The 27,659-nt window shown below is 42.8% G+C and overlaps 1 protein-coding gene across 4 annotated transcripts in view; it reads left to right on the forward strand.

The window, feature by feature from the left end:
* LOC120247637 (myomegalin-like) overlaps positions 1-27,659 on the forward strand; it is a 221,631-nt gene that overhangs the window by 88,689 nt on the left and 105,283 nt on the right. For all 4 annotated transcript variants that reach the window (XM_039255660.1, XM_039255659.1, XM_039255654.1 and 1 more), the window contains exon 5: positions 25,814-25,890. In XM_039255660.1, coding sequence (XP_039111591.1) covers positions 25,814-25,890 — 77 coding nt within the window. The remainder of the gene's footprint in view (positions 1-25,813; positions 25,891-27,659) is intronic.

Genomic DNA, 27,659 nt, shown 5'->3' on the forward strand with positions numbered 1-27,659 from the left:
GTTAAGCATCCTACTTCAGCTCAGGTTATGATCTCACGGTTCGTGGGTTCAAGCCCCACATTGGGCTCTGTGCTGACAGCTCAGAGCCTGGAGCCTGTTTCGGATTCTGTGTCTCCCTCTCTCTCTGCCCCTCACTGTCTCTCTCTCAGAAATAAATAAAACATTAAAAAAATTAAACCATTTTTTTCAGTAGAAATGAATTTAACAAATAGCTAAAATACAGTGTAATAGAGAATGTTTATTAGCATGTAGCATGCAAGAGAGAAGTTTTTCTTTTTTTTATTTTCTTTCTTTATTCCCCCTCCTTGCTCTCCTTGCAGGGCAGTTTTTCAGTTGCTACCATGAATGAGACACTGTAAGTAGGAAATTACAGAAATATTGAAGGATTATAAGCGAACACAATGAGTGGGTAATGGGCATTGAGGAGGGCACTTGTTGGGATGACCACTTGGTGTTGTATGGAAACCAATTTGACAGTAAATTATATTTTTTTAAAAAAGCATAAACAATGACAAAACATTTTGCCAATAAGAATAATTCTTATGGGGCCCCTGGGTGGGCATCTGTCTCTTGAATTCAGCTCAGGTTGTGATCTCGAGGTTCACAAGTTGGAGCCCCACATTGGGCTCTGTGCTGACAGCACTGAGCCTGCTTGGGATTCTGTCTTCCTCTCTCTTTGTACCTCCCTACTTATTCTCTCTCTCTCAAAAAGAGAGAATTTTATTTATTTATTTTATAAATAAATTTATAAATTTATAAATTTTATTTATTCTATGTATTTATTTATTTATTTTTAATTTATTTCTGAGAGAGAGACAGCATGAGCAGGGGAGAGTCAGAGAGAGAGGGAGATACAGAATCTGAAGCAGGCTCCAGGCTCTGAGCTAGCCGTCAGCACAGCTAGTCGTGGGGCTCGAACCTACAAACTGAAAGATCATGACCTGAGCCGAAGTCAGACATTTAACAGACTGAGCCACCCAGATGCCCCTTTTTTAAAAAATAATTTTTAATAGTAAAAATTGATTATTGTATGCTTAGAAACTAAAAGTAGTATGAGTAATCAAAAAATTTGGGATACTATATCTCCCCAGATAGATTTATTTGTAAATTTGATGTAATTCCAACAGTGTTTTTTTGCTCAAGCATAATTAACATAGCGTTATATGCCTTTGAGGTGTATGATATAATGATTCAACAATTCTATACATTTCTCATTGCTTATCACAGTAAGTGTCTTAACACTTTTGTTTCACCCATTCTCCCACCTACCTCTCCTCTGGCAACATTTGTCCTCTGTATTTTAGAATCCGGTTTTTTTATCTCTTTTTTTCTTTCTTTGTTTTGTTTCTCAAGTTCCACATATAAGTGAAGTTATATGGTATTTGTCTTTCTCTTATTGATTTATTTCACGTAGCATTATATCCTTTAGATCCATCCACGTTGGAAATGGCAAGATTTCATTCTTTTTTTTTTTATGGCTAAGTAATATTCGTGTGTGTGTGTGTGTGTGTGTGTGTGTGTGTGTGTACGTGTACTGCATCTTTTTAACTATTCATCTATCGATGGATACTTAGGTTGCTTCTATATCTTAGCTATTGTAAACAGCGCTGCAATAAATAAACAAAGGGGACATATATCTTTTCAAATTAGTGTTTTCATTTTCTTTTTTTTTTTTTTAAATGTTTTATTTATTTCTAGGGGAGAGAGAGAGAGACAGCGTGAGCAGGGGAGGGTCAGAGAGAGAGGGAGTCACAGATTGAAACAGGCTCCAGGCTCTGAGCTGGCAGTCAGCACAGAGCCCGACGCGGGGCTCGAACCCACGAACTGCGAGATCAACCTAAGTGAAAGTTGGACGCTTAACCAACTAAGCCACCCAGGCGCCCCAGTGTTTTCATTTTCTTTAGGTAAATACCCACTAGTGGAATTGCTGGATTTCATGGTAACCCCTTCACTTTTTAGGAAAGTTTTTTATGTTAAAACAATTATACGTTAATAGAGAAGTTGCAAAAATAATATGGAGAGTGTCTATATACCATTCACTTAGCTTTTCCCTAATTTATTTTAAAGATGAAGGAACTGAGAGGGGAGCCTAGGTGACAAGTCGGTTACATGTCTGACTCTTCATCTCTCCTCAAGTCTTGATCTCAGGGTTGTGAGTTCAAGCCGCATGGTGGGTACTGTGCTGGGCATGAAGCCTACTTTAAAAAAAAAAAGGAAAGAAAAAAGGAAACCCAAGGCCCAGAATAGTAAAGTCACTTGCCTAAGGCCTCAGAGCAAATTAATGGTCAAGTTGAGACTAGAATCCAGAAAACCTTGCTACCTGCCTAGGCATTTGCAGTGACTTCCTTGGTTTTCAACAAAAGTTCAAGGGTTATATGCTTGTCAGCATGTAGACTTTCTTCCCTGTTGCATCACGAGTATGGTTCACAGAGAAATGATTCTGTACTCTCTGTGTGCTGCCGAAAGAAAATTTTTATTTCTTCAGCCTACATACCCCTTCCCCAGGTGGTTCATTTCTATTTCCATACACCATTATGTGCTTTTTTTTTTCTTTGCTTCCTGCTCTTGGCCTTTGCTGTCTCATCTAAGCAAGTTCAGCTTTACAGAGAAATGGGGCTCTGTTACACATGGAGCAGGCCCACAGTGGGGGCTGGTGCAAACTGGAAAGGGGCCCGCCCTATCATGTTAAATAGCACCTAATCCACCCACACACCAGAGACGGTGCTCCAGCTTGGTACATACCGTTCTGCGGGGAGCTAGTAATAGTCAGGTGGCTTTTTGCCAAGCAGCTTTAGAAAGGACTTTGGGCTACGCTGGGCAGTTAACATCCCTGTTATTTGGAAACTTGGCTCGAAGAGGTTGGGAGTAAATGAAAGACACTGGCTGCCTTGTAATGCCAGCTTTTCATCTCCCAACCTCACGCAAGGCCCTGGTGCCACGAAGGGCGGGAAGCCACATTTCTATGCACACGGAGCCTTAGAAAGTCCACATGGAGGCTCAAGGGGGAAGCCCTCCTCTGAGCCCCTGGGTGGGTGGAAGGAGGCTGCCAGCATGAAAGCCAGGGCCTGGAGCTGCAAAAGGAGAGTCTGGGTACTGGCTGAGAGCCAGAGTAGGCAATTCCTTCAAGGGTACTTTTCTATTTTTCTTTTTTATTTAAAGAAAATTTTTTAATGTTTATTTTTGAGAGAGAGAGAGCACAAGAGCAAGAGTGGCGGGGTGGGAAAGAGAGACACGGAATCAGCAGAGCCTGATGCGGAGCTCGAACCCATGAGCCATGAGATCATGACCTAAGCTGAAGTCTGACGCCTAACCGCTTAACCGACTGAGCCACCCAGGTGCCCCGAGGGTCCTTTCCTTGATAGGTTTCAGAGCTTCTCTGTGATGCTGCCCCTCTCAGATACTCCAGCAGCCCTCTCTCTCCAGGCTCTCTCTAGTCAAGCTGAGTCTCTGCTCAATACAAATATAAACCCTGTCCCACCCACCTGCCCCAGCTCAGTTGATGACAAGGTGTGTGTTGCCATCCCTCCACTCCAAAGTCAGGAACTTGCATCTAGAGCTGGATCCTAGGGTCTTCCCATACAGAAACCAAATGAAGATGGTGGACCTCAAGAGCTCAGGGGAGCAAGTCTCTAAGACGTGAGGAGTGGTTTCCATCCGAAGTCTGGTTGTTTCTCTCCAATCCCTTCCAGGCTGTGGGATTGTGGAGTAGCCCAGCTTGCTGCCAAACCCTTTGGAGCCTCGGAGGACCCAGGCAGAGATGGGATAGTAGTAACTGGGCCCTGCCAGCCTAAACAAAGCTCGGGGTGAGACCAGTGGGGTTCCTTCAGCTGGAGAAACTTGGTTATGGGGGAAGGGGCCTATAACGTGGGTTGCCTGGATCGCTATGGTTAGAGGGTGGTGCTGTCAGTTAGAACTGAAGCTCCATCTCAGACTTCCTCTACCTTCATGTGGCCCTCAGCTGCTAGCTTCCTACTTTCTCCCTCCCCTCTTTTCTCTGTCTCCCCTACTTCAGAGGTAGGTCAGGGTAGGTGACCTGTGCCTAAAGGTCTTGATGTAAGATACAAGGAAAAAAGTGGCCATGAGAAAAACAGCCTGAGGACTCCTCCTCTATTTCTAGGTTACTTATCTCTGGGAGAAGTTTCTAGACTCAGGTCTTGCCCCATTTCTAGTATCAGTGTTTCCCCCACTCTTAGGCCCTGTCTGTCCTTCTTTGTTCCATATCCTCTCTCTCCTTTCCCTTAACTCACACATACACATGGAAAATAAATTTAAGCCCAAGGGAAGAGAATGGCTGTCTATTTAGTGTTTACTACATTCCAGGCACCATTCTCTGCATTTCACACATATTTTAATCTGAACCATATTATAGCTTCAGGAAGGTGGTGCCTCTTCCCATTTTTCACAGGACCAGATTTGCCATTAATAGCCTCAGGGAGTATACCTGGTATCCCAGCAGCTACAAGGCCTGATTCTTCAGTTAATAAGCAAGGCCTTGGCACATTCTTCAGAATTTAAAGTCAGTCACCCTTTCAAATGCAAATGATGCCTTTCAGTGAATAACTCTACATTGTATTCAGGACTGACCAAAGAGAAAAGCGGGAGCCGTAGTAAAATGATATTTCCATAGGGGCTTTCACCAAGATGGAAGCAGGAAGAGGTGGCATTGTCTCACTGATGTATCTACAGTACAAGGTGCCATTGACCTCATGTGTACTTGTGAACAGGTGCAAATTGCCATGTGGAATGTAATAGGAGCAAGGCTGTCCTTGTCCCTGTGCGGCACCCCGCCAGACTTGTGCAGTCTGGAATGGAGCTCAGGGAGTTCAGAGAGAATGGGGAAGGCTTCCAACGTAAACATCAAACATCGAGAAAATGAGGCTTATGAGAAAAGGGCAGTGGAACTGGAACTTTTAATTTGGGGAAGAACAGACTCAGAGGTGACCTAACAGTGGATGTTAGATGTCTCAGGTTGTGACAGAAGGTAGTGAGTTGTTCACTGTCTCTGCTGACAATTAGAATAGGTGGATCGGAGTTGAAACTTAAGCATTAAGCCTCGTTCATTTACAACTATTGGACACACACTATGTTCCAGATGCTGTTGGAGGTGGTTGGAATATGTCTGTATATCAATGAACAGGATAGACTAGCATTTCTAACCCTCATGGAATTTGTATTCTACCACGAGGAGACAATGAACAGTAAATATTATACATAAATAAAATATGTACAATATGGAAAGCAATAAGTCCCCTTGGGAAGAAAAAGAAAAAGGTAGAACAGGGTAAAGGGGTCAAAAAGTGTAAGAGCAGAGGGCAGGACACGGTAGTAAAGAGTGTTCAGCAGAGACCAGTTTTAGAAAGTGAATTGTTTTTCATTGATTTTTTTAATGTTTATTTTTGAGAGAGGGGGAGCGGGGATGGGGGGACAGAGGATGCATGGCTTGAACTTACGAGCCTAGAGATCATGACCTGAGCCAAAGTCAGAAGCTTAACTGACTGAGCCACCCAGGTGCCCCTGGAAAATTTAAAAACACACATACATATTTATTATTTTACCATTTAGGTGGGTCAGCAGTCCAGGCAGGACTCAGCTGAATTCTGGGCTCAGGGTTTCACTAGGCTACAATCAAGATATTGGCCAGGCCAAATTCTCATCTGAAGGCTTCACAAGGGAATAATCAGCTTCTGAACTCACACGGGCTGTTGGAAGAATTCATTTCCCTGTGGTGGGAGGACCAAGGGCTCTGGCTTCTTGCTGGGTGTTGGCTGGACGCTGCCCACAGGTCCTTGCAGCCACCAAAGTTCCTTGCGGACTTTCCCTACATGGCCACGTATTTCTTCAAGTCAGCAGAGTCTCTGGAGCAGGTCTGCTAGCAAACAGAGCCTTAAAACTTAACATAGTCACAGGAGTGACATTCTGTGACCTTTGCCACGGTCTACATGTTGGAAGCAAGTTACGCATCCTGCCCGTACTCGAGGGGAAAGGATGACACACAGGGATGAACGTCAGGAGGCAGGGATCGTGGGGAACCCTGTTAGAGTCTGTCTAATCTTCCCACTTGTTTTGCAGAGAAGTGGAAGGGGAAGTAGATAGACATGTTAGTGGCCAACAGAGGAAGATCTGTCACTGGGTTTTACTCTCACAACATTTACAGTCCTCAGCGCTGAGCGGAGGCAGTGGATGGTGGTCTCTGCGCTGAGCTCCTGGCTTACTCTTTGCACTTGACTGTTTACACTGCCAATTCCTTTCCTGTTTCTGTTTTCTTTTATCTCTTTGTTTAAATCAACTGTATTAAATGTATAGTTTGGGGAATTTGAACAAATGTATATATGCATGCGTCAGCCACCACACAGTTGAGATGTAAGACATTTCCACCACCCCAAGAAGTTGCTGTGTGTCCCATTGGTGCTGATCCTGTCACATCTCTGGCTGCAGGAAGCCACTGATCTACTTTCTGTCTCTGGTTTAGTTTTGCTATTCTAGAATTTCACACAAACGGAATAATACAGTGTAGATTCTGGTACTGGGCTTCTTTTCACGTACAATGATTTTAAGGTTTATCCATATTGTTGTGTCAGTAGTTCATCCCTTTTTATTGCTGAGTAGTGTTCCGTTGTGTGAATATTATACAATTTTTAATCCATTCACCTGTTGATGAACATATGGGTTGTTATTATTAATTAAGCTGTATAAATATTCATGTCCAAGTCATTGTTTTATTTCTCCTGGGTAAATACCTAGTAATGGAATTGTTAGGTCACATAATAAGTGTGTATTTCAACTTATAAGGTATTGCCAAACTATTTTGCCATATAAAATGGTTTTTTTTTAATTTTTATTTATTTTTGAGAGACAAAGACGGAACAAGTGGGGAGGGACAGAGAGAGCGAGGGAGACACAGAGTCTAAAGCAGGCTCCAGGCTCTGAACTGTCAGCATAGAGCCCCATGCGGGCTCAAACTCATGAACTGTGAGATCATGACCTGAGCCGAAGCCAGATACTTAACCAACTGAGCCACCCACGTGCCCCTAAAATGATTTTTTAATGCTTAATTTGTTTTTCTCTTTTAAAATTTAATATAGTTTATTGCCAGTTGGTTTCCAGTGCTCATCCCAAGTGCCCTCCTCCATGCCCATCACCCATTTTCCCCTCTCCCCCGTGCCCCCATCAACCCTCAGTTTGTTCTCAGTATTTAAGAGTCTCTTATGGTTTGCCTCCCTACCTCTCCTTAACTATTTTTCCCTTTCCCCTTCCCTATGGTCCTCTGTTAAGTTTCTTCTGATCCACATATGAGTGAAACATATGGTATGTCTTTCTCTGCCTGACTTATATCACTTAGCATAACACCCTTGAGTTCCATCTACATTGCTACAAATGGCCAGATTTCATTCTTTCTCATTGCCATGTAGTATTCCATTGTATAGATGAACCACATCTTCTTGATCCATTCATCATTTGATGGACATTTAGGCTCTTTCTGTGATTTGGCTATTGTTGAGAGTGCTGCTATGAACATTGGGGTACATGTGCCCCTATGCATACAGCACTCCTGTATCCCTTGGGTAAATTCCTAGCAGTGCTATTGCTGGGTCATAGGGGAGTTCTATTGTGAATTTTTTGAGGAACCTCCACACTGCTTTCCAGAGTGGCTGCACCAGTTTGCATTCCCACCAACAGTGTAGGAGGGCATTTATTTACTTTTGAGAGAGAGAGAGGGAGAAGCACAGGGGAGTGGGCAGAGAGAGGTAGACAGATGATCTGAAGTAGGCAAGATCAGGACCCAAGCCAAAGACACTTAACCGACTGAGCCACCCAGGTGTCCTGCCACCAAAAATGATTTTTAAGCAATGACTTGAAGTAAATGAGGAAGTTAGCCAAACAGATAACTAGGGGAAGAATATTCCAGGCAGAGAAATGGCAGGAAAACCACTGTGGCTAAAGCAACATGAGAAAGGGCAAGGATGTTGGGAGATGAGGCCCCAGAGGTAATGGAGCTGGTATAGGTCAGAACAGCCCTTGTAGATCATTTTAGAGACCTCAGCTTTTACTCTGAGTGACAAGGGAAGCTATTTAGGAGTTTTAAGCAGGGGAATGATCTGACCAATGACAGTCCTGTCTGACTTTTGAAAAGATGATTGTGGCTGTGATACTGAGAATCGGCTGTAGGACCAGGGTACAAGCCAGGACGGTGACAGGAAGCCACTGCAGTGATTGACATAAGAGATGGTGGTGATCAGAGCAGTAATAGCAGTTGAGGTGGGGTAATAGCAGTTGAGGTTGGGATAAGCTTTGAAGGGGAACCAATGAGACTGTTGATGGATGGGCTGTGGAATGTGAGAGAAGGAAAGGAATCAAGGAAGACCCCCTGGCTTTTGGCCTAAGCACATGGAAGGAGGATGGAGTTGCCCTAATTGAGATATGGAAAGCTATATATAGTGCAGGTTTAGGGGTGGAGAGCGGGAGTGAATTGGGGACATTTTGTGTTTCAGATATTTGTTGAGCATTTCCAGTGACAATGTCAAATAAGCAGTTGAGTATATAAGTCTGGAGTTCTTGGGGCGCCTGGGTAGCTTAGCTGGTTAAGCATCCAACTTCAGCTCAGGTTATGATCTTGCAGTTCGTGAGTTCGAGCCCACATCAGGCTCTGTGCTGACAGCTCAAGACCTGAAGCCTGCTTTGAATTATGTGTCTCCCTCTCTCTCCTCTTCCTCCCTTGCTTGTGCTTGCGCACTCTCTCTCTCTCTCTCTCTCTCAAAAATAAATAAACATTAAAAATTTAAAAAAATAAGCCTGGAGTTCTGGATATTCTGGATAATTGGTTTTGCTGGAGATCTAAATTTTGGAGGCATCAGCGTATAGTTGGTATTTAAAGCCATGAGACTCTGTGAGATCACCAAGGGAGTGAGAGCTACCATGGGGGAAGAGAAAAGGACCATATACGAAGCCCTGGGTCACTCTGACATGAATAATTTGGGGGAAGGAGAAGATGCAACCAGTGAGGTGGGACTCTGTAACAAGAGACTCTGGGGTTGTGGAAGCTAAATAAAGGAAGTAAGAAATGGAAGAGGGCTAGATCAGCCTTTTTAAAAAATATTGATTAGAGTCAAATAATATGACAACTAAGAATTGACCTTTGGCTTTAACAACACGAATGCCCTTAGTGATCTTGATTAGAGTCCTTCTGATGGACTGGTGGAGGCAAAGGCCTGATTGCATTAGTTTAACAAAAAACAGGAGAGAATTGGAGTCAGTGAGTATGTTGAGGAGTTTTGTTGCAAAAAAGAGCAAAGAAACAGGATAGTACCTAGTAACAGTGTGGGGTCCATAGAAGATTTTTGAAAAGATAGATGGAAAATATCATATTTATATACCAACAGAATTTTCCAGTAGAAAGTGAAATATTGGTGGAGGAGAGAGGGGAGACTTTCTGGATGTTATTTTTGAGCAGCAGAGATAGTAAGACCTGATACTAGGTGGGAGGTTTGGCTTTAGACAGGAGGATGGACAATTGATCTGTGGTCACAAGTGGAAAGACAGGGTATGTGAGTTCAGATGCTGGTGGGTGGATCAATGTGGTGACAGGAGACTGTCGGAGTTTTGTTCTGTTTGTTTCTGTTTTCTTAATGAAGTAGAAGTAAGCTTTATTCTCACACTCTGCATTTTCAAACATGTTCCTGGCATCAGACACCCCCCTCATGTGTGCTCACCACCGTGGACAAATCCTTATTCACATCTGCATTACCTGTATCCTTTTTCTCTGCTTATACAAACCCTACTCAGCTTTCAGAGTCCAACTCAGAATCCCTCTGCTCAGGTGGGCCTTTCATCATCACAACTGCCTGAAATCATCTTTCACTCTCTATGCTCTCTCGACAATTTCAGTTCGGATGCATTATTTGGCACCTGTTACTTAATCTCTGGAGGGCAATTATCTTTCCTCTTGTAACTTTCTTATCTCCTTCTAAATTGTAAGCACTTTGTGGGTTGGATGGATCTCAAACTCAAACCCCCCCAGAAGTTGCAAGTGAAGCCCGTCTGTACAGAAAAGGTGGAAAGGGAACCACCTTTCCGTCCTTTGTTGCTTCCTCCACCTGAGATGTCCAGAAGCTGGCATTCCAGGTGAACTTCCCAGAACAGGGCAGTCTCTTCAAGGGAAGGGTTGACAGAAGTAGAAAGCAAACAAATCGAGAAAAGAAAGTATAAGAAGAGGAAGTTCTTGACAGTGAGAATTGTTTGAGTGGGTGACATTTTTATTTTGAACACCTCTTCATTTGATAAATTATCATCTGCATATGGGCACTGTGCCAGAAATGAGGACACAGTGGTGAGAAGAAACGGGGTCCCTGCCTTCCTGAGGCATGCAGTTTACTGTCTGAATGTAGCTTGGATAGAAAGTGATCTGACTTTGGTTTAGTCGCCTGGTGTCAGCTGTAATCACCTCGTAGATGGTTTTGCTTCCCCTGTCATTAGCTGGAGTCTCTTGTGTATTTTGTCGGTTGATGAATGCCATAACCCCATAAAGACTGAGAGGTGCTCTTATACCACAGAATTAACTGGGACGCAGCTCAGAGTGTGCCTTCATGCAGCGTACTTCAATCTAGTACATCTTTTACCTAACAACTTAGAGAGCAGCTCTGTCCCACAGAATTGTAATGTGAACCACAGATGTCTCCCTATTTGTCCTCCCCCATGCCTCCCCTTCCCCATCCCCTGTTCCTGCTCAGGTTCTCATCCCCACATCTCTACCACCGACATTTTATTTTTTTTTTACAAATAGTTTATTGTCAAATTGGTTTCCACATAACACTCAGTGCTCATCCCCACAAGTGCCCTCCTCCATGCCCATCTCCCCCTCCCCCCCACATCCATCAGTCCTCAGTTTTTGTCAGCATTCAAGAGTCTCTCATGGTTTGCCTCTCTCCCTTTCCCCCACCATTTCCGCCCTTCTTCTCCCCCTTGTTCCTCCGTCAAGTTCCTCCTAATCCTCCTATACGTGCAAACATATGATATTTGTCCTTCTCTGCCTGACTTATTTCGCTCAGCATAACACCCTCAAGGTCCATTCATGTTGCTACACATGGCCAGATTTCATTGTTTCTCATTGCCATGTAGTATTCCATGATATAGATAAACCACATCTTCTTGATCCATTCGTCCGTTGATGGACACTTAGGCTCTTTCCATGTTTTAGCTATTGTGGAGAGTGCTGCTATGAACATTGGGGTACATGTGCTCCTATGCCTCAGCATTTCTGTATCCCTTGGGTAAATTCCTAGCAGTACTATTGCTTACCACCCACATTTTAGATACAAGGACACAGAGGCTCAGATATGGGTGATCTGACATTACTAGGTGTTTGCAGTCAATCTGCAAACTTTCTCCGTTTCTATTACAGGCTCAGCGCTGTTGAAGATTATGTTTAGGCTGCAGAGGAAGTTTGAGATCCATCCAACCCACAAAGTGCTTATAATTTAGAAGGAGATAAGAAATGTACACATGGAAAGATAAGATGTACTTTAAAGTTTTCTAGGGGCGCCTGACTGGCTCAGTCAGTTAAGCGTCCAACTTCAATTCAGGTCATGATCTCGCAGTTCGTGAGTTTGAGCCCTGCATCAGACTCTGTGCTGACAGCTCAGAGCCTAGAACCTGCTTTGGATTCTGTGTCTCCATTTTTCTCTGCCCCTCCCCTGCTCCCGCTCTGTCTCCCTCCCTCTCAAAAATAACAAACATTAAAAAAAAAAACTTTAAAGTTTTTTAGTGGCCACACTATAAAAAAAGAGTAAAAAGAAAGACATGAAATTAATGTTAATATATTTAAAATATTATCATTTCTTTTTTTTAAATTTTTAACATTATTCATTTTTGAGAGAGAGCATGAGTGGGGGAGGGGCAAAGAGAGAGGGAGACACAGAATCCAAAGCAGGCTACAGGCTCTGAGCTGTCAGCATGGAGCCGGACGCGGGGCTTGAACCCATGAATGGTGAGATCATGACCTGAGCTGAAGTCAGACACCCAACCAATGAGCCACCCAAGTGCTCCTAAAATATTATCATTTCAATATGAAATCAGTATTTTAAAATTACTGAGATCTTATGTATTCTGCAGTTGTGGTTAGTTGTCACAGCCCAGTGCACATGACGTCTTGGAAATCCTTACAGCACATCTCACCGTGGACTAGTCCTTTCCTAGGTATTCAGTAGGTGCATGAGGCGCATGATTGCCATCCTGGATGACACACCTTGGAGTCTACAGTCCCAAGTGCTATCCCTGGTACCAAGCAGATGTGTAACTTCAAGAGAGTTGCCTGAACACAGTGTCTGGCTTCAGAACACAGCTCAACTTCCAACGGAGGAGTGACTGCCAGGTGTTAGAACTTCCATCCCAGTGTGTAGGGCCAGCTTCAGTTTGAACAATGGACTTCATCCTGGACTTTGCAGAATACCAATGAGGGGCTTTATCTTTTTTTGGGAGACTAGATCAAAGCAAGTGACAATCCAGAAACTGAGAGCTGAATTTGAGCATGAATGTCAGATCATGTTGGATGGCCACAGACAACTTTAATCTTTTTTAATGTTTATTTATTTTGAGGGAGAGAGAGAGTGAGAGCAGGGGAGGGGCAGAGAGAGAGGGAGACCCAGAATCCGAAGCAGGCTCCAGGCTCTGAGCTGTCAGCACAGAGCTCGACGTGGGGCTCAAACTCACAACCTGAGATCATGACCCGAGCCAAAGTCGGATGCTTAGCCAACCGAGCCACCCAGGTGCCCCTGCCATGGATAACTTTAAAATATTTATTAGGCCATAGGTTTCCTCTGCACCAGTTTATCTATAGAAAAATTAATACAGTTTTTATACTTTTAATCCCAAAGTAAATTTTTACTTACCCCAATTCTATACCTGCTGCCCAAAGAGAAGTAAAAACAAAGCTCAAGACAGTTCCCCTGAGCTCCAGTTCCTAAACAGTGGAAGGAAACAAGTCGTTCTGAGTACCCCTTGCAGCCCCTTCGGCGGAGCCGGGTTCCTGTCTCCACACAAGGTGTCCTGGTGATTGTGAGGCCCCAAGCCTCACCCCTGGCTTTCCCAGGAGGCCTGCACTTTGCTAAATTAAGCCCAGCCAGGCCTGTTTGTGAACAGAGCGGCTCCAGCCAAGGGACAGAGATTCGTCCTGTTAAGGAATGTGCTGGGCAGGGGAGAGGATCACTGAGATCATTGGTATTTATGTGTATATTTCCTCACTTGGGCGCTCAGTTGGGCCAGATCAACAGAGGCTTCTGGGACCCCACCAAGATTTTTACAGGGTGGCTGAGAAGGGTTTAAGTTACAGATCAGTGTGAACACCAAGGCTGTGTGTATATTGGGCCCTCTGAGCTCAGAGTCTAAATAAAACAAGCCCAAGACACCTCTCATATTTCCTCCCATATTTTTAAATAGACTTTATCATTTAGTGCAGTTTTAGTGCACAGCAAAAGTGAGTAGAAGGTATACTGATTTCTCACGGACTCCCTGTCCCCCACCAGCTCCCTCACCATCAACATCCAGACACTTCATTTTCATCTATCTTTTCTTGGGTTCCTAAACTCAGGCTTGGCCGAAAAGAACTCTGTCTCCTTCCTGTTTTAGGTGCCTTACAACTTTTGGGGAAACTAATGTTTATTGAACACCTATATGATATCAGATATTTTGGGGTGGCTTAGTCCATTAAACATCTGACTTTGGCTCAGGTCATGATCTCATGGTTCGTGAGTTTGAGCCCCGCATGGGTCTCTTCTGCTGTCAGCGCAGAGCCTGCCTCAGACCCTCTGTCTGGCCCACCCTGACCCTGCCCTTCACCCACTCGTGCACCTGTTTTTTCTCAAAAATAAATAAAAACATTTAAAAAATAATGTCAGGTATTTTCACTTACATTTTTCATTTAATTTTGCAATATCCCTACAATATTAGTATTCAGGTATTAGTACCTGAAGCAACTAAAACTTAGGTTATGTGTTTTATGTCTAGAATTCAGAAGATGAACGTGAAACTATAAAAAATGGTTGACTATTTGCACTGTTGTGTGATTCAATCTAACAGAATGTTAGAGAGTTTGTATTTGAACCCAGGCCAGTTTAGTTCAAGAGTCTACACTGTGGTGTCTAAATGGGGTGTCTCTCCGTATCATATGGGGCCCCCAAACATGGGGCAACAATTGAGTGGAAGCCAGTGGCACAAGTGGTGAAAGCATTCACCTGAGGCAGAACAGAGGTGATAGAATTTTCCTGAATACACCTCAAGGGAGTGGCGGTGGACAGGACAGCAGAGGAGAGGCTGTCTGCACCCAGGCAGTGGGTGGGGGCTGTTTTTAAAGGGGGAAGATGGGGGGCACCTGCCTGCTCAGTCAATTGAGCATCCAACTCTTGATTTCCACTCATGTTGTGATCTCATGGTCATGGGATGAATCCCCATGTCAGGCTCTGCATCCAGCTCCATGCTAGGTATGGAGCCTGCTTGGGATCATTCTCTCTCCCTATCTCCCTTTCCCTCTCATTCCCTCTCTCTCCCTCTACCACTTGCATTCTTGCTCTCTCTCTCTCTCAAAAAAATAAATAAAGGGAGAAGATGAGTTGTGGCAATGTATGGAATGCTCCCTTGTTTGGTAGCCGTGCCTGGTTGTAAGTAGCCCATGGGTCAGTTAGGACCTGTGGATACTTTGAGGTGGGTCACCTGATGGGCCAGCCTGCATTCAGCCGGGTGGTCGCTGTGGGCCCTTTCTGCATTCCACTGCTCAATTCTGTTTGCCTAAAAGTGGCCTCTACATACATTGCATTGTACCATAACCACTACCCTAAGTACCAAGTCCTTTCTTTTCCCTTGGCAGCTGTGTAGTTTCAGATTTGTAGCCCTCCTCCCTGAAAGATTAGAATGAGGGAGCTGAAAAGAGCAACCCAAGTTATGACATGTCTGAGCTGAGTTTAGGAATGTTTCTTTGGAGGCTAAAGCTGGGGGTTACAGGATTTGCATATCTGCCGCTATTTATACCTCTATCTGCATGCATTTCCATTCACCTATCCAATGCTAGGTCTCCTCTGTTGTTGTTGTTGTTGTTGTTTTTAAGATTGCATTTTTTCAAATATTTATTTTGAGGGAGAGTATGCACATGTGCGTGTGTGGGGGAGATGCAAAGAGAGAGAGAGAGAGAGAGAGAGAGAGAGAGAGAATCCCAAGCAGGCTCCGTGCAGTGCAGTGCAGAGCCTGGCGTGGGGCTCTATCCCACCAACCATGAGCTCATGACCTGAGCTGAAATTGAGTTGAATGCTTAACTGATTGAGCCAGCCAGGCATCCCTTAGGATTCACATTTAAGTAAATCTCTGCACCCAACGTGGGGCCCAAACTCACAACCCCGGGATTAAGAGTTGCCTGTTCCAACTGAGCCAGCTAGTTGCCCCTCAGTCCCCTCTGTTTATCACAGTCTATTATAATCATTGGGTTAATTGCCACCATAGGCTATGAATTCCCTGAGGACTGTGATTGCCCCTGCCTTGTTCTTTCTAGTGCCCATTAGAGTGCCTTAACCATCCAAAGTAGATGCTCAGTAAATATTAAATGAAAATACAAATAAACAAAGCTCACAAGTCAGCTACCCTGTCCTCTGCCCAATGGTCACCCTTTCTATCTCTGTCTTTCTGTCTCTCTTTCTCTCCCCGCCCCCCAACACGTGAGCCCTGGCTGCATCTGTCCAAATACCCGATTGCCCGAGGACCCACCCATGGCCTAAGTGCCTACTCAGATATGGATGTCTGTGTTTGTCTAAGCAAAGTGCACTGGCTAGGAAGGAAATGGTGTTGTTTTCAGGCCCCTGCTAAGGACTGACATGGGTAGGGCTTGAGTGGCCTGAATAGTGGAGTTTTGTATTTGGATGAAGATCCTTGTATTTTGTATTGTATAAACTGAAACTTTTCCACGTGGTTTTTTCCATCGCTTTGGAGGACTGACACTAAGGCGTCTCTGGCAGAAGAGTGCCCTGGCCTTGCCGTCTTCTGGTTACTGAGGCTGAGGACACTGCCTCACTGTCCTGTCCCTGACAATGAAGGACACTTGTCACATGTCGGGGCAACCTGTGTGTGTAATTTGGGGCTTAGCTGTGCTAGCGGATGACAGTGAACCTGGAATCTGTAGAAAGGCAGGGACTGGACTCTGGATAAAGTCTCTCCTCCACCCTGGGGTCTAAGGACTTTACTGTTGTGAATTTGAACATTTTCTAGGTAGGTGTCTCACATCAACTGAGATGAGCGATGCAAGCTGTATTATAATTCTTATGGACAAGAGCAAGAGGCTCTTTGTGTAAAAACAGAAAGCTTTAGGTGTGACTCGTGCAAGATCACACAGTTACTTAATGACAGAGCCTAGTACTTAGACCCACTAGAGTTCGAGTTTTGCTTTAAAACTGGGTGAATGGAAAGAAATTTCATCTACAAAAGAACTCACTTGGAAGCTACTAAAATGTGTTTCTAGGGATTGAGTAGGGACCAGCTGTTTGTCCCTTACTCAGAACACACAGAACCCCTTATGAAAACACACAATCTGGGTGGCTCAGTCGATTGAGCATCCGACTTCAGCTCAGGTCATGATCTCACAGTTTGTGAGCTTGAGCCCTGCATCACATCGGGCTCTCTACTGTCTGCACAGACTCTGCTTCAGATCCCCTGTCTCCCTCTCTCTCTGCCTGCCTCTCTCTCTCTCTCTCTCTCAAAAAATAAACATTCAAAAATTTTAGAAAATACTCAATACTTCACCCTGTTTTATAGATCTGTGGCTTTGCCCCAGTGGTTTCAGAGAGGTCCAGAAAAGAAATTTAACTCTCCATGCAATAAAAATATTTATGAACTCCACTTTTCCTAGAAGGGGGATGATTCAAAAAAATATTTTTTTTTTAAATGTTTTATTTATTTCTAGGAGAGAGAGAGAGAGACAGCGTGAGCAGGGGAGGGTCAGACAGAGAGGGAGTCACAGACTGAAACAGGCTCCAGGCTCTGAGCTGGCAGTCAGCACAGAGCCCGACACGGGGCTCGAACCCACGAACCGNAGGGAGTCACAGACTGAAACAGGCTCCAGGCTCTGAGCTGGCAGTCAGCACAGAGCCCGACGCGGGGCCCGAACCCACGAACCGCGAGATCATGACCTAAGCGAAAGTCGGACGCTTAACCGACTAAGCCACCCAGGCGCCCCGTCAAAAAAATATTTTAAAATAAAACTCACCCACTGAGAATTAGTTTTCACTTTGAATAATCACAAATTATAAGAGGGTCTGCTCACAAGATTTTGAGACTCTTCCTCCAACTAACCTATTTCTTCTTGAATTCTTTTACTTTATAGAATTACTTTGAAGTGAGAGTTGGCTATTCTTACTTTTGTCTCAAACAAAGATTCTTTTATGGAAGGCTGTTCTCCTCTCTGGCTTGTAACCTGCTGTCTTGCAAAGGTGCGATACCCGTTTCCTTCACGCACCGACCCCAGTTCACCGCTTACTACACTGAGACCTTCTTGAGGTCAAAAACTGCAATGGGAGGAACTTTGGTTCTGGCAACTTTGCATCTCCAGGGCATACTGTACTTGCTGATTTTATCGCCAATGCATGCTAGTGTGCTGTCAAGCCTCTTATTTTAAGTGTCTGCTCTTACCCCAGCAGTAAACTGTGAGAGATGAAATAAGGTATAATCTGTCCTCAAAGTACTCGAAGATTATTTGAAACACCCACATGCTTGCCTGAAGTTACATACAGAAACAAAAATGTGAGGTAGCAGTTCAAGGCAGGTGATAAACTGTTTATTCTCAGTAGTTGAGCTACTGAGAGCAAAGTACTTTTCTAGGCATCAAAATCGAGAGGAGGAGCTGGACATTTTAAATAACTCATCAAGGCAGGGTAAGGTGAACACTGTGCTAGAGACGACAGGCTTCATATGACCACGTGGCCTGGTATACAGGGTACTCTCGCTGTTGCCTGTTGTCCTGGTGTAATTATGGTTTAAATATAATATTTTCATCTTCAGAAGAGTCTCGGTATGGGTGTTAAATTATAGTCACCTTAGTGATAAACTAGCGGGAATGGAGAGAAAGGAATTCTGACGGGGAATTGGAGACCGTCTCCTGGAGGAGGGAAAGCTGGAGTCCAACAGTGTTGAAGAACAGGTTTACAGGGGTGCCTGGTTGGCTCAGTCGGTTGGGCATCCTACTTCGGCTCAGGTCATGATCTCACGGTTTGTGGGTTTGAGCCCCGCATCGGGCTCTGTGCTGACAGCTCAGAGCCTGTTTCGGATCCTGTGTCTCCCTCTCTCTCTGCCCCTCCCGTGCTCATGCTCTGTCTCTCTGTGTCTCAAAAATAAATAAATATTTTAAAAAAAAAAAAAGGGACAGGTTTACAAAGAGGGGGGAAGCCATCACAGGCCGAGAGCAGCTCTGGTAGAGACTTGATGACTCCCAAGGACGCACGTGGGAGTGATTTCTCCATCAGCGGAAACTCTTGGTTTAGAGGAGAGCAGAGCGGTACCAGCAGAGGCTGAAGGAGTCTTGGAGACTATCTTGCCATAGGCTCCTGTCACTCAGAATTCTGGTTATCAGGAAAAATGGCTGCTGGGGAGTGACTGATGGCATCCTGGTCCTGCACTTAGAGGGAGGTAATTTCATTTTTTTATTGAAGTACAATTAACATACACTGTTATATTAGTTTCAGATGTACAACACATTGATTCAGCAAGTCCATACATTAGTCAGTGCTCAGCACAGTGAGTGTAGTCAGCACCTGTCATTGAACAATGTTATTACAATATTATTGACTGTGTTCTCCATGCTGTACTTTTCCTCTCTATGACTCATTTTATAACTGGAAGTTAACCTACTTTGATCTGTTTCACCTGGGGGCCAAATGTTCTTTGTTCCCAGTGACCTTAGTAATGCCAGAGCTCAAAATTCAACAATCAAAAAAGAATATGAACATTTTACCTTTCCTGTTGAAATTGCCCCTTTTGACTTTTCATTATAAAAAATTTTGAACATGTACAAAGATGAAGAGAACATCTTATGTACCCATCCCATGTCCTGGGGACCCACGTACCCGCCACCCGGCTTCAGTAGGCACCAAGGCTCTGCTGGCTCTGTGCCCCCCTCCTTATGGCAGCTCTCAGACATCCTCAAAATGTGTCTGGAAAGACATTAGAATTTACCTCAAACACATGAGGGCTTTGTTTTTAAACATAACGTAAACACTATTATTATTGTACCCAAAAAGCTTAAAAGTAGTTCCTTAATATTACCTAATACTTGGTCCATGGTCAATTTTCCCTTTCAAATGTCCATTTTAAGAGCCTACTTTGTATCTCTTGAGTCTTGGTGTAGTGCACAGGAGTAGAATGGTTGGCCCTTTTGTGGGGAGGAAGGAGGAAGAAGGGGAGGCTAGAATCCTAAGCAGGATTCAGAATTCTTTCTCTTTTTTACATCTCAGTTTTAGTAACCTTTTGTCTCTAACGAGCTAATAATATACCTTTTAGATAATGTTTACATATTCAGTGTGTTTACTACGCATCCAAGTGCAAAGCTCTGGGAGTTTTGTGAATCAGACAACGTGTGGGGTACTTTACTTAGGTTATTTCATTTATCACTCACTACGCCCCTCAAGATAATTTTTCTCACCTCATTTTATCCCTGAGGAAATTAGGTTCTAAGAGGCTAAGGAACTTACACAGAAAAAGTCACTCAGCTTTCTGGTGGCACTCTAGGTGTGCCTGCCCTAAAGCCCCTCTCCCACCGTCATGAAGCTGAAGGCAAAAGCTAGCAAAGAGCACACCCGGCTAGTTCCAAGCACCGTCATTTTTCTCTGTCTGGAGGGCAGATACATAAGATGTGTAGATTTACAAAGCATTTTATAGTGTGCCCTTGTTGAAATACAAAGAATGATGTGACATCAGAAGTAATGACTTTTGGGGTGCCTGGGTGGCTCCATCAGTTAGGCATCCAGCTCTTGATTTCGGCTCAGGTCGTGATCCCAGGACTCTGCACCGGCAGTGTGGAACCTGCTTGGGATTCTCTCTCCCTTCCTTTCTGCCCCTCCCCTCACTCTCTCTCACACACGCACACCCTCTCAAAATAAATAAATAAACTTAAAGAAATAAAGAAAGGACTTTTGATGGGGAGTAAAGTAAGGTTTCACAAGGGACGTGGCACTTAAGAATGAACCTGAAGGAAGCACAGAGACGGGGCACTGAGAAAGCGTAGGGCATACGTGGGAGGCCCAGTCAGGCGGAGGAAGTGTGATAGGAGTAGACAGGTAGGCTGAGGTCGGATTTGGAAGATACTCTGTTATCAGGCTCAGTTGTGTAAAATTTAATTGCTGTGCAGTTACAAACCATTAAAAGCTTTTTTAGTGAAGGGAGTAAATTAATGAGAAATACGCTTTGGGAAGAATTTAAATGGTGAAGAGACTGAGTTTGAGGAGACCAATAATGAGACTATTTACTCTGATCCCAGTGGGAAGGAAGGAATACCTCACAGGGCGGTAACCAGGTGAAACCAAGATTACAAAGAGGTTTTGAAATACCCAGTGCTAATCCTTGTTAGAGAAGCTTGAAGACCATGTATAGTTTTGCTTTGTAGTTTAGATATAGTAATGATGTTCCTATATGCTACATACTGTTCTAAGTGCGTGTGCAATAAGCTGTTGGCAATTGTTATCATTTAATTATAACTATTATAACTTCCTAGGGCTTTTTGAACCATTTTTATAGCAATTTAATAGAGATAAAATTCACATACCATTACAACTCACCCATTTAAAGTGTATATAATTCAGTTACACATCAGTGTTTCTATACTGTGCAGAGTTGTGCAAATATCATAGCAATCAATTTTAGAATATTTTCATCAAGGGGCACCTGGGTGGCTTAGTCGGTTGAGCATCAGACTTTCTCTTAGGTCATGATCTCGCGGTTCGTGGGTTCAAGCCCCGTGTCGGGCTCTGTGCTGACTGCCAGCTCAGAGCCTGGAGCCTGTTTCAGAGTCTGTGACTCCCTCTCTCTCTGACCCTCCCCTGCTCACGCTGTCTCTCTCTCTCTCTCCTAGAAATAAAATAAAAACATTAAAAAAAATTTAGAATATTTTCATCATTCAAGAAAAAACTGCAGTTCATTAACCATCACTCTCTCCAATGCCTTTGTCTCCTCTTTCCCCTCCTCTGACCCCCAGTCTACCTCCCTCCATCAGTATTCTTTATTTCTCTGTGTGTTTGGCTGTTCTGGACATTTCATACAAACAAAATTATGTTCTTTATGACTGACGACTTTCACCGAGCATATCGTTTTCAATCATCCATGTCGTAGCATGTATCATTCCTTTTTATGTCCAAATAACATTCCACTGCATGGGTATACCACATTTTATTCATCTATTCATCAATTGATGGAAATGTTTAGTTATTCTAGAATTTTGCTATATCAAATATTTATGTTTGAAATAAGTGAGCTACTGAGTGGCACGTGTACATTTGGATTATGTAGCAATTTCTATCTTCATATCATATTTCTTCATCTACAGTGACCTTCACCCTTCTATATGTTACTCACCCATTAAGTCTTCCCTGGGTTAGGTCATATCTGAACTTCCTCATCAGTGATCACCTTTAGTATCTTAGTATTTTTAGCAAATCCCTTTCTTTCTTTCTTTCCTTTTTTCTTTCTTTCTTTCTTTGCTTATTTATTTTTATAAATTTCAGTTAGCCAACATACAGTGCAATATTGGTTTTTGGAATAGAATTCAGTGATTCATTGCTTACGTACAACACCCAGGGCTCATCCCAGGTGCCCTCTTCAATGCCTATATCACTAGCCCATCTACCACCCACATCCCTAGTAAATACCTTTAGAATTAAATTAATTAATATTAAAAGTACTGAATTTTTCTCTTCTCTCCTCAACTGGATTGCAAGCATACTGAGAGAAATGCATGTTGGACAACTTCATTATTCCCCATGAGAACTTTCAAGTCCCTTTCCACACTAAGAGTGTGTTAAGTGTGGAGGAGAGGAGCCTACAAGAGTCAGGGCAGCCCTGTTAACACTGCCTGGCTGTGACCCCGCTTTTTCAATTTAAACTTGTCCCTTTCCCACTTCTAAAAGTGACCGGTGAAAGACAGTGTACAAACTATTAACCTAGTTAATATATTTGGTAATAATGCTACTCCTCTAACTCTGAGAGGATTGATATACTTTGGGTTAAGATTTTTTTTAATTGGTCAGGCAAAACCATTTCTCATTTTTAAGTGGTATTTTAGAATTCACTGTGTCATAGCTTCTGTTGGGGCAAGAAGTTGAAAATCTTACTGTTTTTAGAAGGGATAGTCACGTTGGGAATTCTGTGAGCAGTGGGTCAATTTGTAGAGTTAAAACTGTAGCCTTGGAGAGGAGTCAGGTAATTGGTTACTGATGGTTGCTTTTTACCCAGTTGTGTGTTGAACGTTGCAGTAAACACCGGGGTGGAAATGACTTCAGGAGAATCCTGTGTTTAACACGAATTGTGGTTAAGACTCTGGTCAAGTGATTTTTCCCAAAACAAAACAAGATGCCTACACAGATAAAGTCTGATTAGACACGGTTAATCTATAAACTCATCATTAGCCCATTTCTCAAGCTCTAGGTAATATAGGTTTCATTATAATGAAAGTTTATTGTATTTGTTTCTCATCATTTAATTTTAGCTTCATCACTGACACTTTCCCTTGTGTTAGATGGGTGAATACTCCTCTGCGGACATGTGAAAAAAGAGGCTCTCTCTTCCACCCACCCCCGCGCCAGCCACCCCTTTCTTTCTTGAATACAAAAATTTCCTCAGTTATCTTGACAAAGAGCTGACAAGATTTGGTGGTAAAATAAGCAGATGCAGTTAATGTGGGATCCACTCCAGCTGTACTTAGAATTTGACAATTTACATATGAATATTTACTAGTGGAGAATGCATAAATGTGATAAACTAGGCAGTGATGTTTTCTGTAGAAAGAGGTTACAGAAGAAGGGTTGAATTGTAATGCTGGAAATTAGTGTGCACTTGCATTTCCATGTGGTCGATGTTGTAACAGCTGTGAAAGTGCTTTGATCCACTAGAATAACTGATCATAAGACTTAGGATCCAATCTTCTGGAGATGAAACTATTTTAGTAGATCTGTGTGAGCCTCATAAATTTTACTATCTAGTTGAGTAGACATAATGCTAAAGCCTAGAGAAGTAGTTGTATTTTTTGTCTTTCCTCTTTATTCTTTTCTTTCTTTCCCTCCTTTTCATTTCTCTTTTCTACTTACCTCAGAAGGGTAATGCTCATGTGAAGACTGTTCAGATTGGGGGTGTATTTGTGTGCAGGTGTCTGGGACATCCTACCTTCAGTGTAATAATTTTCTTTCCTTTCCATGACAGAACATTAGTTCAACATGTGATTGGTTGAGAACTTCAGCTATCTTAGTCAGAGAGGGAAAATTTTGTTTTTTATAGTTAATTATAGCTAACATTTTTTGAATGCTTTGTGTCATACCATGTACATTTTGTGCATTATTTCACTTAATCTTCTTAACATCCTACTTAGATGGGTGCCATTTTGATCCCCCTCCCTTGATAGATGAGGAAGTTGAGGCTTTAAGAAAGAGCAGGTGACTTGCCAAGCCCTCATCACCTTCAAGGCCTATGCTCTTGACCACTATACTGACTGCCTAATGTAGCACATTCCCTAATTCTATAATTTACCACATTCTACTAAATCAGCTTGGTCGTGCTTCCTGAACTGGTCTTTGGCTGAAATGCTGGAGCAAAAATGGAGTGCTGGACCTGATTATTTTTATCTTAGAGGAACCCTTTGAGTTTCAATTTCCTTGTCTTTAAAATGAGGGACCTGGAATCTTTTGCCAAATTAATTCAAGTATTGCCTCCATTTTCTTATCTAGGATTGGAACAGATAGAGCCAACAGAATTTGCATTCTCCATTTGTTTTTCTTTTTTCTTTTCTTTTAACTCCAGTGCAGCTAACATCCCATTTTTTTCTTCTTCCAGATTTAAATACTTCTCCTGGTGAGGCTGAGATCTCTTGACTGGCACTAGTTAGCCAGGGAACAAAGGATGTTGGGAAGCTGTGTGCAAGGCAGAGTTCTAGGTATTCTAAGTATATTATGTACCTTATCCCTTTGAATCTGCACAAAGTCCCCTGTGGAATAGATATTACTGTCTTCATTAAAAAAGAAAGCAAGCGCAGTATACCTGTGGGAAAGCTGAGGTGCATCGGATGAAGTCCAGCACGTAGTATTAATAAAGTTCTCCCTGCTTAATACTATGTATTCAGGGGAAGGACTAACTCATCTCTGTACTCAGCTCTAAGCTTTAATAAAGTAAATCCCTGGCTAGTATTTTTAGACCCCTCTTGAGGTTCCCCTACACACCTGCTCCTCTTTTACTGTTCCCTATTTTAGTTACAAGTATGCATTGCCACCCATATGCTAGAAATCTTGGCCTTGTCTCTGCTCCTCGCTGTCTTACAAACCCGGAAAGCCTCATGGATTCTTCCTTGGAAATGCCTTTTGAGTCTTTCTCCCTGTACTTTGGCGCCAAATAGTCCCTGTCCTTAATCCACACAGTTGACTCCCGACGCATTCATCTTCTTTGCGTCTACTCCAGACTCCTTCCTTGCTCGACCTGATCGTGGCAATATTTTGCCCAAAGCTCCCTAAGGAGTTCTTGTTGTCTACTGACTACTCTTCAGTCTTAGCACTGCTTTCACAAACTAGTTGTCAACTATGTTCGGTACTCATTTCCCACTCCTCCCCAGATTCCAGCCCATGGACATTTCACCAAATCTCCGGACATACTTTACTTCTCTTGGGATGTTTTTATTTTCTTTTTCTGCTTGTCAGGTCATGATTTATTGCTGTTTCACCTCAACAGAAATTAATTATCCCCTTCATAGATCTACCAGCATATTCCCCTCTACTTTTAAGCGAATGCAATTTATGAAAATCCAGTGTAACCATAGAGGCAGGGTATTGTTTTCAAAAATGTTTACAACATAATTTCCTTTTTTTTTTTAAAGTTTATTTATTTATTTTTGAGAGAGACAGCATAAGTAGGGGAGGGGCAGAGAGAAAGAGGGAGAGAGAGAATCCCAAGCAAGCTCCCTGCTGTCAGCACAGAGCCTGATGCAGGGCTCAAATTCATGAAACCACGAGATCATGACTGAGCTTGAAACCAAAAGTTGGACGCTTAACCAGCTGAGCCACCCAGGTGCCCCACAGCATAACTTCTTTAAATAATTACATCCCCATTTATATTAAATATAATTCTATATGCAGCTATTTGGCTTTCAGAAACAGATTCACATTATTTACAAAAATATTTTGTATTATTATTATGTTTTTAAAGTAGACTCCACACCCAATGTGGGGCTTGAACTCCTGACCCTGAGGTTACAAGTTTTGTACTCTACCAAGTGAGCCAGCCAGGTCCCTCAAGAAGAAATTATTTTAATATACACGCTGTTGTCCAGTGCTTTAGAGAACAAACAGGCTTGGGCAGTGTTCCTCATCCAGGAGAAGTAATGAATGGGTTGGGAGAATGATGAGCAGCTCTGGGGAAATCTAAAGCTGTAGAGTCCATTCATTCCTGACTGGGGTACTGACCCACCTGAATCTCCTTTATGTCATGGGCCGTGAAGAGGGCTGGGATAAAATGAGAAGCTGTGAACCAAGGCAAGACTCAAGTAGGAGCCTGGTTCCGGGATAGAGGATCTGTGGCAGTTAATGATGATTAATGCCTGTGTGCTTTTCAGAACATCGAGCTGAAGGTTGAAGTAGAGAGCCTGAAACGAGAACTCCAGGACAAGAAACAGCATCTAGATAAAACATGGTGAGTTGCAGTTTGAACCAGTTGAGCTGTTGGTCCTTCCCAGAGTCTGGAAAGTCTGAAAGTCTGAGAACAGTAGATATGGAACCACATTCCTTCACCTTAACTCCGGCATTTGAACACTATGTCCAGTTGAGGAACTGAAACAATGTGCTTGCTTTCTCTTTGGCTCTCTCATGTACTAAATCTGCCGGGCTTTGCATAGATTGGAAATTCACCGGGCCTAAGATTATAAACTTTCTGTTCAACAATCTGCTGTTACCATCAAGGGCTGACATAGATCTGGGAGGAAATGGGCCCTCGCATACACTGCTGGTGAAGGCTTGAATTGTGGCAGCATATTTGGTATGTGGCACTGCCAATGAAGTGAAGAATGCACACTTCCTTTGACCAAATAATCTCTAGAAGGAATTTATCCTTCATAAATAAAAGCAGGAGTATGAAAGATGAAGGATATTTACTGCATCATTATTTATAAGTGGTGAAAAATGAGAAACAGCTATCCATCAACAGGGCAGTGGTTGAGGACATTTTGTTAGAACCATACTGTGGAGTATTATGCAGTCATTTAAAAGAATGATTTAGCTCTGTATGATTTTCTTGGTGGAAAGTCCCTGATCGACTAAGGAAGGGGAAAAAGTCCTGGGTGATTTTGATGATATAAGGCCCTTTGTCAAAGGCAGTCTTCTTTGTGTCTACATATGTTTGCTTGATTATACATAGACAGAAACTGGAGGGTTATATACCAAATTCTTTAACATTACTTGTATCGGGGAAGTGAGATCAGAGTTTTTTGATGGGGAGAAGTCAGGTTTTTTTCTTTATATACTTTTGTATTTTTTTTTAATGTTTTTTTATTTCTTTCTAGGAGAGAGAGAGAGACAGTGTGAGCAGGGGAGGGTCAGAGAGAGAGGGAGACACAGACTCTGAAATAGGCTCCAGGCTCTGAGCTGGCAGTCAGCACAGAGCCTGACGAGGGGCTTGAACCCACGAATCGCGAGATCATGACCTAAGTGAAAGTCGGACACTTAACCGACTAAGCCACCCAGGCGCCCCACTTTTGTATTGTTAAAATGGATACTTTTATAGTTCAATAGTTTTAATAATTAACCCTTTGTTTTCAACAAGTATTGTTAAAATTGTTCTTCAAAATAATTTTTAGAATCCATCCTGGGATCAGTATACATTCAATCTGATCTGGCATTCTGTTTGTCTCTACAAAATTTCTTGATATTTAGGATGACAGTCCAGCAAGATCGGAATACTCAAAGGCAGGCTCAATTATACACACAATGCTAGTATTACTAAAGACTTACTAAGGCATTAAGTAAGCTTAATAGATTTTAGGAAAGCATACAATGATTGAGAAATAAATGCTTACCTTTGTGTAATGCTTTTTAAAAATATTTTATGTCAGTTCAACTTTTAATTAGATTTTTAATTAATTTAATTAAATTAATTTATTTAAATTTAATTTCTAAATTTAATAGTCATTTAATTTTTAGAAATGAGAAAACTAAGGTACGATAAACTCTTCTCAAATGAGTGGCAGAGCCCACACCTTCTGGCATCAAGTTCAAGGCCCATGTGACTTTACAACAGCTGTAGCCTATTAAATCAGGCAGTCCTTGCTGAGTTACTCAGAAAATGTATAACTTCCATTCTCAAGATATTGTAGTTAACTGTTGTCTATTGCATTTGTCAAGGAATATGAAGTCAAAGTAAAAACTGGTGATTCTTGAGGTCTGCATATTTACAGGTCTTGGGCTATT

Source organism: Hyaena hyaena, unplaced genomic scaffold, assembly GCF_003009895.1.
Source record: "Hyaena hyaena isolate Hyena2069 unplaced genomic scaffold, ASM300989v1 scaffold_539, whole genome shotgun sequence".
In the NCBI taxonomy this organism is placed as follows: Eukaryota; Metazoa; Chordata; class Mammalia; order Carnivora; family Hyaenidae; genus Hyaena; species Hyaena hyaena.